This window comes from Osmerus mordax, chromosome 1 (genome assembly GCF_038355195.1).
Source record: "Osmerus mordax isolate fOsmMor3 chromosome 1, fOsmMor3.pri, whole genome shotgun sequence".
Lineage (NCBI taxonomy): Eukaryota > Metazoa > Chordata > Actinopteri > Osmeriformes > Osmeridae > Osmerus > Osmerus mordax.
This window is the reverse complement of record NC_090050.1, coordinates 15,576,380-15,587,885: the sequence shown is the minus strand read 5'-3', so window position 1 is coordinate 15,587,885 and position 11,506 is coordinate 15,576,380. Positions and strand designations below refer to the sequence as shown.

At 41.2% G+C, this 11,506-nt stretch overlaps 1 protein-coding gene across 3 annotated transcripts; it reads right to left on the bottom strand.

Moving 5' to 3' along the window:
- Window positions 1–219: 219 nt before the first annotated feature.
- On the bottom strand, window positions 220–11,413 carry LOC136944728 (constitutive coactivator of PPAR-gamma-like protein 1). Of its 3 annotated transcripts, none has more exons than XM_067238614.1 (17): window positions 10,671–11,413; window positions 9,142–9,388; window positions 8,952–9,034; window positions 8,187–8,315; window positions 7,775–7,865; window positions 6,941–7,038; window positions 6,580–6,830; window positions 6,350–6,437; window positions 6,038–6,259; window positions 5,714–5,885; window positions 5,354–5,603; window positions 5,006–5,120; window positions 4,104–4,313; window positions 3,601–3,826; window positions 3,160–3,298; window positions 2,763–2,859; window positions 220–2,033 (listed from the first exon to the last, which is right to left on the bottom strand). In XM_067238614.1, the coding sequence occupies exons 1-17, from the start codon at window positions 11,142–11,144 to the stop codon at window positions 1,725–1,727; spliced, it is 3,201 nt and encodes a 1,066-aa protein (XP_067094715.1). In that variant the 5' UTR covers window positions 11,145–11,413; the 3' UTR covers window positions 220–1,724. The 3 variants fall into 3 exon arrangements, with proteins under 3 accessions (XP_067094715.1, XP_067094723.1, XP_067094731.1); XM_067238622.1 differs by having other exon boundaries at window positions 3,634–3,826; XM_067238630.1 differs by lacking the exons at window positions 220–2,033; window positions 2,763–2,859; window positions 3,160–3,298; window positions 3,601–3,826; window positions 5,006–5,120 and having other exon boundaries at window positions 4,125–4,313.
- Window positions 11,414–11,506: the final 93 nt, after the last annotated feature.

The window sequence follows — 11,506 nt, the reverse complement described above, 5'->3', positions numbered from 1 at the left end:
CCATCTGAAAAGAACGTGCTGTAAAGATTCAATATAGTAATATTAGCTTCCCTAAATTCTACTTATAATAATGATAATAATGTACATTATAATTTCGCACATTATAAAGCATAACGTTTGAAAGGTTCAGGACTAACAAATAGAATTAAGATAATATATCTAAATCAGATTGGTTAACCGTATCAATATAAGAGGGAAATTAAAAAAGACACAAACGGATTATACTAAAAGAATATACTTTTATTAAGCATTGTAAGTTGCATTCAATTGCCTTCGGAAAAACCCCACACCACAATCCATCAAACCCAACAGTAGTTCATTCTTTTACAACCAATGAGTTAAAAAGTAACTCCGCTCAACTTACATCAAGGTAACCTATTTATAGCTCTTGCGGGCAGGGGACTGAGGAATACACCATATTTCTGATCACTAATGAGTGATGAAAATCTTCATGAGAATTACATGGAAAAGTTAATTAATGATTCTGGTTTAGAAGTACACGAAGTTTTAAAACACTAAAGAAACATCAAAATGATTATAGAATTACTTATTTATGATAAAATCTCAATGGGAAGGTCAAGCATTTTGCAAACTTGTTTTCAGCTACAAAAGGGGGTATTTCTGATTAAAGCTTTTTATAAGAGGGTTTTCATTTTTCCAGAGATGCTTTACTAATGGGAATGCAAAAACAGCAACAGAGAACAATGAATATAGTAATGAGTACACCAGGGTTAACAATATTCAACAGTGACTAGATAATTTTGTAGTTTTTTTTTGTTGAGTAAATGAAACAAATGTCAATATCACAAAAACTGAAGGTTAGAGCAAATCAGTTACTGACAAACAGTTAACATCAGGACTATTACTGATTCTTAGACATTCTTTTGAATTTGCAATGGGCACAGTACTGGTAAGAATGGAAGAAAAAGGACTACATGCAATAACTACACTCCTTTTAAGATTGTGAACCATGCAGACAGTTAAGCTGAAACAGTAGTACTAGTTTTCTACATCTGAATCAAAAAATCATGTTGATCACTAATTTTGACAGAGCATCAGGATTGTATGCATCTCTGCAATTTTATAACCGTTTCTTGAAATATTACTTATGTAGCTTAAGTATATCATGAACTGTTGTGAGCACATTACAATTTATGCTGCAGGATTTAAATCAACTACAGTTACTTAATTTCTAAAATAACTCAGCATATTTGCAACACAAAACTCACAATGATGACCCATGTGAGAAATGTGTTTCTGCGCTTCTCTCTTTTCATGTGAGTTTAATTTTCAAAAAGCATTTACCGTGACAACACAAAATCAATTACAATGGCAAATATATGATGCCAAGTACTGGAATAGTATCTCAACCTATAAGAACTAAAAGACAGCCAAATAAAAGCATCTTGAGGCTTCTGTATTTCAAGAAAAGGAAATAAAACACTCATAACCAGTTTGAGATATGTATATATCAGTGATGAGGGAGTGAACTGCATTTACTCCTTATGCTAGTAGTATTTCATACTGGCAGACTTATTTTGACCAAGAAATTGTCATTGTTCAGGTTTTACTTGCTAACATCAAAGAGGGATTCAAATTTCTTGTCCTCATTTTCTCTTCCTTAAAGGAAAAATGTTTTACATTGACTGTAGGCTTTCCATCTCTCCAGATATTCCGAACCCTATACCCCCCTTTCATCCTTTACCTTCTCTATAAAAATAGGTTTACTCTTCTGTTTTTAAGACAGTGGAGCCAAGAACTTCGTCTCTGTGGCAACCACTGTCTAGGTTTAGTGCATGTAAATGAGGATTAGTATTGCACATCTTGGAGTCACTGCTAAAGGCACTTTCAGGTTTGTTGAGAGCCCTGCTTTCTACTTTCATTCCGTTCAGCTGGTCAGTCTCTTTACCATCCATACCATTCTCTGTGGCGGAACCTTCTGGTGACACTGGAGGTGATTTGGCTTCTTCAGGTTTGGGCTTATTTCTCTCCTTCACCACCTCATTCACAGATGAAGCATATGCAGGCTTGTTCTAGAATAAGAAACATTTCTGATTAGGAAATTCTGATGTCAACTGCTGTTAAAAGCTAATTGCAGGGCATCCCAGTGGCTAACTAGGTAAACAGGTTCGATTCCATCCCAGGAAATTTTCTGCATGTCATCCCCTCTCTCTCTCCCGCTTTTCCTGTCTCTCTCATACTGTCACTATCATTAATGAAGCTGTAATGCACATTACAACACCTTATACCTCTAATGCCATTAAAGTTAGACACTATATTATCTAGGAGTTAATGTCATGATGCTTCATAATTTCATCTAGTATAACTCTTTGATTAAAAGTACTTGACAGTAACAAAGTGATGCATTTAGATGCATTTACAAAAAAATAAAATGATATAAAAATTCCATCCATAACTGATAAAAAAAAAACTGTTATGATCATATGAACGCTTAAAAGAGATTTAAAAAAGCTGGGTCCACTGAGGGAACAAAAAGGTTAGCAGCAATTTGGAAGTTAATTAGAGGGCTTTAAACTGCATAAAGATCTGCTAAGAGAATGGGATGTTCAGTCACCCCATAGTGAAAGCTGAAACAATGACTTTGTATAGTGTCATTACACTGTAATTAAACATAGGGCACAAGCTGTATCCACTCTTTCGCTGTATTGCACAAGAATAACACATACTACATATTTTGAAACATTCACATTCATTTATTTCCTGGGAGATTGAAATGTGCTCACATCTTTTCAACACCTCACCTGGTATGTTCCCTGACTCTTGAAGCCTCTGCCATAGTATTTGGCTCCTCTACCAAAAGTCCTGAAGACAGGAGTTGAAATCACACCTCTTGGACGACTAAAGAAACATAAAATTAGCAGCAATCAAAGCTAATTTGCACAAACAATTTAGCTTTGCTGTCAAGCCATGTTTTAATTGCTCCCCCAATGTTTTAATACATTCACAGAAGATTTTAAAGTGAAAATCTGCATAAACATTAAATAAGTTCTGGATTGTTAAAATCCTTTTTAAAGAGATAAAATAAAAGATCCCAGGCACTTTCCATTCCCACAAAAACATATCTCATGCTAATTTCAATACCCAATTACAGCACAAAAATACAAGTATTGTTGCTTTATTTAAGATGATAAATCTTACCCTCTGTTTGATCCTCCAACAGACACCACCTGGATGGGAAAGGTACCCCTGCCACGCCCACGGCGGCTCCCTGCCCACTGGCCCACTACAGTGCCAGCAATCTCCAGCTTTCCACCTTGTGAGGACATGGCTTGAAGTCCTGGTTTGAAGGGTGAAACAACACGTGTTTTGTGTCATTTCACCCTTCATATGGATGTAATACATGAACATATCCATGTGTAAAATGCCATAAATAACCATATAATGTTGTTTTCAGGAGTTAATCCAGATTCTGTCAAACACACTTTACATTTTACATATGTATTCTTCAAAGTGCATGGGACAACATATAAATCATCTGCATCCTACTTCACTCTCAGTAGGTGTAAAACATAGCTAAATGTTTACATTGACCGTTAAGTGTCATCATCATCAACTGGTATATAACAAGTTACTACCTACTGGTTGTAATTTCTCCAGTCATTGGTCCCTTACCAGGCATTCCTCTGCCTCGCCCCTGAGGCGGCAGCATTGGTGGTGGGGGGTAGAAGGAGTTGGGAGGGGGGTAGAAAGGCATGCCATGGGGTGGTGGTGGGGGAGGAAAAGGAAGAGGATGAGGTGGGCGAGTAAAGTTCAGACCCTCCAAGATACTCTGACGCATCTTCTCCACCTTGGCAACCAGCTCAGCCTACAGGGAAGAGAAGGAAAAGTGAAAGTCACTTTAGGACTTATATCTTTATTCACAAAGGCTGTCAAATGACCTCAACCTTACCAAAACAAGCAGAATTATCTTTTCACTTTAGACACAATGCAGAAAGTACTGCCATCATTTCATGGTGTTTTACACATCAATACTCCAAGATATGAAAGATGAATATGATTTTTAATATTAAAGAAAACAGAAGGCTAACTGTATGCAAGGTGAGAACATGTCACTTTTGGCTGTTTGGTTTGGGTAGAACTACCTGACCATCACAGAGGTCGATGAGAGGGGCCTTGTCCCGGTTAGCTCTGATAAGTTTACTCTGAAGCAGCTTGCCATCAAAATACATCCATGGACAGCAATGCTCCCATGGAATGGGCTGGCCACACACGTCATTGGCAAACAGAGCCATGTCCACCCCGCTCATAAACAGAGCAGACAGTTGGATACCTCGAGGGTCCAGGTTGTCAATCTGTAAATACAAACGTCCAGAAATAAAAGACAATCCAATGAGAGAACCTACCACCTCTTACCCCATCCAGAGCATTCTAATCGAAGAGCAGCACAGCACTGAGCAGCGTAAGCCAGCGTAAGCCCATTCACTCAGTCTGCAGACATATAGTAGCTGACAACCTAATCCAGCCAACACACAAAGCCAGCAGGAGAGAGACCTACAGTACACAGTCAATCTGCTACAGAGCATAGAACAGACAGGCTGACATACAGACTACTAGCGCCAAAGTGCACAGCTCGTGTGGATGGTTTACAACCAAGACCAGCCATCATGAAATAGTCTCAACATAAATGAGAATCTCAATACATTAGGAAAACAATACTGATGTGTCAGTAAACCATCCACGCGTACAAACACCCCTGTCACTAACAGACATCTTTTCCTGCTGAGCTAATGAAAACATGCTTGTGCAAAACATTTGTATGCTTTGCTGTACACATTTTCTTGCCACAACAATATGAGGAGTGTCCTGTGAAACAAAAGTATAACTGTCAGCAGCTTACCAGCCCAACCTCTGATTTTGAGGCCATAGTAACAAACAAAATAACCCAGTCTTAACATGATTGAATAGGTTACTGCCAAATCCGTTTTGGTAGACTGCCACCAGACGTTTTCAGGACACGCCTCATATCATATCACTACGAAATCACCTTCAGTTCCTGCAGCTGGTCAGGTTCATATAGTTTAGGAGAAAGTGCTTGGGCTAGGAAAGCGTCAAGTTCGTTACGACGCAAAATTCTTACTCCTGGCCATTGTAACATAAACCTGAAGCAAAACACAAACAGTGAAATATTACAAAATGCAGGAACTGATCTTAAATTAACTATCTTTTCTTAAGTTGTCTATTACTGAGGCCCATCCGTTAAAAACTAAATCATTGTAACCAAGTCATTTATTGGCCTCATGTTAAGACATCATACAGGCCATACATTTGTCCAAATGGGATGAAGCCCATCTGTGTAGGTGCATGAGGTCTCCAGCTACTGTTCCCCACTCACCGGAGCACACAGCAGAGCACCATGAGGGGGGTAGGAACGTTGGCAGGGTTCAGCATGGCCGGAGTGTCAGAGCGCATGCAGGCCAGGAAGGCCCTCATCCTGCGGTTCTTGTCCTCCACGGCCTTCCCCAGCCAGAGCTTCTTCAAGTTTGGGCAGGTCCACTCGCGGAAAGGCAGGGCCTCCACCAGCTCTGGGGTATGGGGAGACTTTCCCTTGTATGCTGCCCACTCTTTGACGATCACCGGAGGATCTACAGAGAAGGGATATGAGGTTAAAACCTAAGCAACGACCCAAAAATAGTGACATTTATGAAATGGCTAATAGGTAAATTTAGGTTTGCTTAAATAAAATACTACCCACACTCAGGGAGGCGGTTTCTCTTCATGGCTACCCTTTGGGCCTTCTTTTTAGCCTCCGCCAGACTGAAGAGCACTCCGTAAACACATTGGCGGATAGGCCGGAACAGCTGCACCGCTGAAGGCAGGTCTTTGTTAGCTTCATCCTCAATGGTGACAGATATCTTAATTTCACCCTGCAATGAAAGACATGTTACTAAAGTACTGCAATGTTGAGTAGGGGAAGCAAGGAAGCCTAGCTAGCAAAGAAGAGTCCATCCCCCTGTCATCTCAGTATCAAAAACAAAAGTTGTCAGTGTGTCTCTGGACTAGCAGGATCTCCTCTGACCTTGGTGAGAACATGGTAGATGTAAGGGTACATGAGACCCTTCTTGTGTCTGTGCTCAGCAACCCGAAGCACCTCTGGGGCCACCACAGGAAGAGGCGGGGTAGTGATGTCCATGTGGTTCCTGGTTGGCATTGAAAGAAGGGATGGAATCTGGGCACTGAGGCTATGATGACCCCCCACCTCCAACCCTGGACTAATGTGGGAGGTCAGCTTGAGGTCAGCCTGGGAGGGAGGGAAGACAACATCTGGATGAGTTTATATTGAGAAAGAGTAGCGTGTTTAAATTCAAGAGGGTTGCATCGCTCAACTTACACTTGTTTGGTCCCCCAGGTCACCCACTACTGTGTTCTCAGATTCATTTGCAGATTTGTCCCATCCTCCTTTATGGTCAATTACATGACTACCGAAACAGAAAATACTTACAATTTACTCTGAATGGGGGATGAAAAGTTTTGTTGATACAAAGTTTGATTTCCATGTGTTCGAATTAATGTAAATGTCAGTCGCAGAAAGATATTTTTAAGGTGACGTGTTATACACACTTGGCAGTGGTGCCTGTGCTCTCCTCATTCTCAGAAGAGGAGGAAGTGGAGGAGGTGTTGAAGAACGCAGGGTCACTGTTGTTGGGGCTGCTGCCCTGAACGGGGTTGATGGGAGAGGACCTCTCATACAACGGTGTGTGCTTCCCTTCATGAGGAATGTTGCTGAAGCTGTTCTGATCTGGGACGCCTTTCTCCACTGAGTCCAAAGCTAGGGCAGGCTCCACCAATGGGGTTGGGTAGGCATGCTGGACCTGGACCCACATAACAAGCCATGATATCATCTCAATCACAGCTCTGGATTGAACTCAAATATGACATTTTCACATGACACAAGGGCTGTGTGGAGAAAGGGACTACTCACCCCAGGTTTCACGAGCAAGTGAGCCTGTGGAATGTTGAGCATTTGTGGAGGTGCATATTGTGGCACTGTTGCAGGCACTCCGATCTGATTTGGTCTGACTAAGAGTGGAAATCGAGATGCAACAGGGAGAGTCAGACAGCATGGCACTACATCAAGCCTTTATAGTAACTCTACTGACAGTGGAGCCACTACTGGGGAGCCTGCCAGAATACTGAAGCATACTGAGCACCTTCAGAAATATTTAGGATGATTTAATCAAAAAGACATACAACCTAACTAAGGATGGTTAGAGAAAGAGTCAAACTATAATGCAGTGTGCCTTTTGGGTCATTAGACCATTCATAAACAGACCATTCATAAACAGACCATAAATGAGTTTTCCCAAACTTGTAGTGGCTATGCAAGCCTTTCTAAAGCAGCCTATTTGTATGCGCAGGACATAGCAGCCATTCCAGAGTGGACACAAGGTCTGAGGCAAGTGGGAACATTTCTCACATTACTGAGAGCTCTCCGGCTCTGTCTATTTGACTGATACAACAGCATATTTTAAGGCAAGTTATCAAAGAGATAGATATAGCTGAGCTGAACAGAATAGGTTCAAAATATATTGTTGTGGACAGACACTGAATGCAAGGTGAGGCATAACAAGTGTAGACTGGCTTATGGTAAATTACAGAGATACATTTCATCCAGTTGAATGATTCAAACATGAGGAGACATGGGATTTCTACTCATCCCCCATGATTCACCACTAGCTTTTGTATCGCTTTGCTTTTGATGTCAAGTTTTGATGTCAAGCATGACTTCGTAAGACAAAGTGACCTTTGAAGTTACCTAAATAAGGAGAGAACTGAGGGGGTTTGCTGGCTGCAGAGTAGTACTCCACTGCCTTCTTGAAGCGGACAACTTTGTCATCTGTTCTTGACTGAAATAAGAAAAACAATGATACACCTATTGTCAGTGGAAACCATGTCAACAAAACTAAGCAGCAGGCTTAGATCAAACCAGACAACTGGCTTCATGTCTACAAGGGTAATTGTTATGAAAGTCAGAATGTTCCTAGATGTATTTGCGTATAGAACTGCCAAAACCAAGATACTGCTGACTATGTGCCACAATGGTATTCTCATTTTCTTTATAAATAATGTTTTTGAAAGGGTTTTGGAGCAAACTTGAAACTCAGCAACCATATATTTGCTAGTCACAGTAAAAAAGCATGTGCATTCTTGCTGTGCAGTTGAAATACCTGTGAATGCTTGAAAATGTCCTTTGCTATGGCTTCCAGGTCAGTCATGTCTTGCATGTTGCGGACATACTCAGCCACTGCTTTGATCACCACATCACAAGGGGGGAGCACTAGTTGGTGGGCACGCACCTATTGAACAGATGACAATTTATTGTCATCTATTATAAAACTGAATATGAACAATTACAAATACATTTACTGGACTTCCTGTGAACAATCAAAATATGTAGTTCTTATGGAACATCTTCAATGTCGGAAATAGAGCGACATACAATGGGAAAATACATGGATTTCCTTCACTTTGGCTCCATGTCTAAACAAACAACTGCCTGCCAGACAACATTAAGACTCAGTTAAGAGGCCTCAGTGGAAGAGACGTTTGTATACTTATGTTAATATGTCACTACATTGTTTTGCCAGTTTTAGGTTTGCTAGTTGCATGTGTAACTGGTGTCATCGTGCCGCTTGTCAGCATAACATTCCCCCCGATCCTCCCACACTGGGATGCAAACTTGGGTCCTCTGACTTCCAAACAAGACTACCATTTTGTATAGACACCGTATTAACCAGCTACGCCACCAAAAAAAACAGCTCTTCGATGGCACGGATGTCCAGTATTTATGAAGATTGTCAAGTATTCAGTCCTTTCCTGACAAATCCAATTTCTCTCAAACAGTCACAGTAAATAGTAATTTGCAATGAAACATTAGATTTGTGCTTCACTAGAAAAACATCATGACACACAATCATTCATTGACAGTTTACCTTCAACGATGCTAATGGATGCTCTGGACCAAGTAAACTCCAGTGAAAGGCAGCCAAGTCTTCATCAGGCAGTATGTGATTACCTGTAACCAAGAAGCAATGTACTCATGAAAAACGAATATGATGAACTAGGATAGTTGTTTGTAGGTCATTTATTTGGCTAGTGACTGACAATATCTCTGTTACCAACCTAAAAGTGATGCAAAGATGACAAATCGATTTGGATTCAAATCAAGCTGCTTTGCCACTTCATGCATCAAGTACTGGCTGGTGGTGAGGCTTTTGCCATTGCGACTCAGTTTGAGGGCATGGGCACTGAAGTAGTAGGGGATGTTGCACAGGGCATAGTCAGAATCATACGCCACTAGGCCATGGAACCCATTCTCCCTGCATAAGGTGATCACTTCCAGGTGGTGGTCTTCGATGCTCTGGACAACCTGAAAAATGACAACAATGTTGAATTGCCTGTATACAACATTTCAAAATCACATAGAAAATATGCTCTTGAAAATATGCTCTTGAATCAATCACGGGAAGCTTTGGAATTCATTTAGGATTATAGACTACTTAGGTCATTATAGTTCAACAGATTGTATCATGTAATTTGAGGAATACACAGAATCTTACAAGAAGATAAATATATGTACACTGGCCCTAAAAGTACTAGCCTTGAAAAAAAACAAGGGAGACTGATAACTGAATTTTGAACAGTAAAAACGAGCCAAGGGCAAATAAACTATAAGCGGAAAGTAGGCTGTCCAACACAAACAAGGTAACTGGACATTTTAGGCTTTGTTTTCTGAACACTGTAGCTCAATGGTTGAGCCTTGTTTCTCTAATCATCCCGGTGCCATTTCCATTTTCGAAGAGGGCCGTAACGTAAAAGTTGGCATAGGCCTGTTGGCTTTGGCTCACACTAAACAGTACAAGTGACATGTGATTTCAGTGTACAGCCAATGGTAGGGCTATTTCTATCTGTACTCTGAAATCAGAGCCTCTGCTGTGTAGCCTATAGGAGCAGTGCAAAGGTGGGACTAACAGCAGTACCAGTGCAACTCCTCTTATGAACATTCTCACAGAAGATCCAATTCCCAGCATTCATTGGAGGTGTTTACTGCTGGATTCTGTAATGCATTGATTCGAGCTATGCCTACTTTTCACACGTTAATGTCAAAGACACGCAATACATACTCCTACTGTACTTTAAAAAAAATCTTAGCTCTCCTCCTTTTTGATGGACCTGGCAAAGATGGAGGCAATGACAATACTATAAAACAATTTGATAGCCTTCTAAATATTTTAATCTTGAGATCCAATTTGTTAGATTATTTAACTACTGTTATCTAAATGATATGTACATACGTTAGGATTTAAATGGCCAATTATAACCAACTTTATTTCAAGAGTTGACAAGCAAATTAATGGGCGGCTTTCAAGCACAAGAAATTCAAGATCTACCAGACAGGTTCTTTTCAGACAGGTTGCTAGCTAGCCATCCACTTAGCCAACTAAAGCTCAAGACCAGTAACGTGTTACTTGAAAGCAAGCTGCACAACTGCAAACTTTTGACAATGTAGTTAGTGTAACATGTCGAACTGGTGTGTTGATAGCAGCTAGTTAACTGTGTAATTAAGGTCAGTTTTGTTGGCAAAGTAGTTACTAAATTACTGGTAATGACACTAAGGTTAGCTGGCAGTGCTAGCTAACAAGCTAACTTACCCCGATGTGGAACCTGAGGAGTGCCAGTCGGATGCAGTGGGCCATGCATACGGGAGGGAGAAACCAGACCTTCGGGGGTGGAGTTCCCTTATTCTGGACGTGGCTGACAATCTGCTGCGCTGTCTGTCTTTCATTCACCTGTCGTTTGACCCATTCGTGAAGACGGTCTTTCTCCAGGGCGCCATTGAAGCATACCAGGAGCTCAATGTTGCCGTTGAAGCAGGCCTTGGCTAAAGCAGCCAGGTAACCGAGCATGTGGTTCCACTGGCCTCCGCTCACCCAGTCGGTGTAAAACCCACCATAGAGCCGGTGTAGACAATTTTCAGCATCCACAAGCAACCTCAGCGGACTTTGAGGTGGTCTCTGTCTGCCACCTCCAACCAGGCTCCCCCGAGCTAGCTTCTGAAGCTCCACCGGCACCACAGCATTTGGGCAATGCTTTTCAATGTATTCTTGGAAACCTTGCACACCCATGATTGTATTCAAATGAGAAATTGCTATTAAAACGACTTTAAAAGTGTAGACGCGTAAAAGCAGAAGAAAACAGGGGGTTACAATACACCTCTTCCGTTGTCAGTAAACCAGTTCTATGGATATTGCAGTAGTTTGAATAGTTATATCCAAAATTAACGAAATCAAGTTGCTACTAATGCATTAACTGTTTTTGGTGAGTTGTTTTTTGGTTCATGGCTGCTGGCCGCCATGTGCCGTCTCACGGAGCCATGTCTCTGGATGTGCGTCTGTCTAGTCTGCAGAGAAAGAAGCATAGCGACGCAAGGGCACGTACTGTGCTCAGAGAAGGAGGAGTCAGTGCGTTACATCGGGCGTAGGAAAAA

What these genes read in the sequence shown, in the direction of transcription:
- LOC136944728 (XM_067238614.1), bottom strand. Translation starts at nt 11,144, where the DNA reads ATGGGTGTGCAAGGTTTCCAAGAATACATTGAAAAGCATTGCCCAAAT. An exon ending in ACATTTTCAAGCATTCACAG is followed by an intron (nt 7,866 to 8,186) that starts GTATTTCAACTG and finishes TTCTTATTTCAG; the next exon opens with TCAAGAACAGATGACAAAGT. An exon ending in GTGCTCTGCTGTGTGCTCCG is followed by an intron (nt 5,121 to 5,353) that starts GTGAGTGGGGAA and finishes GTTTTGCTTCAG; the next exon opens with GTTTATGTTACAATGGCCAG.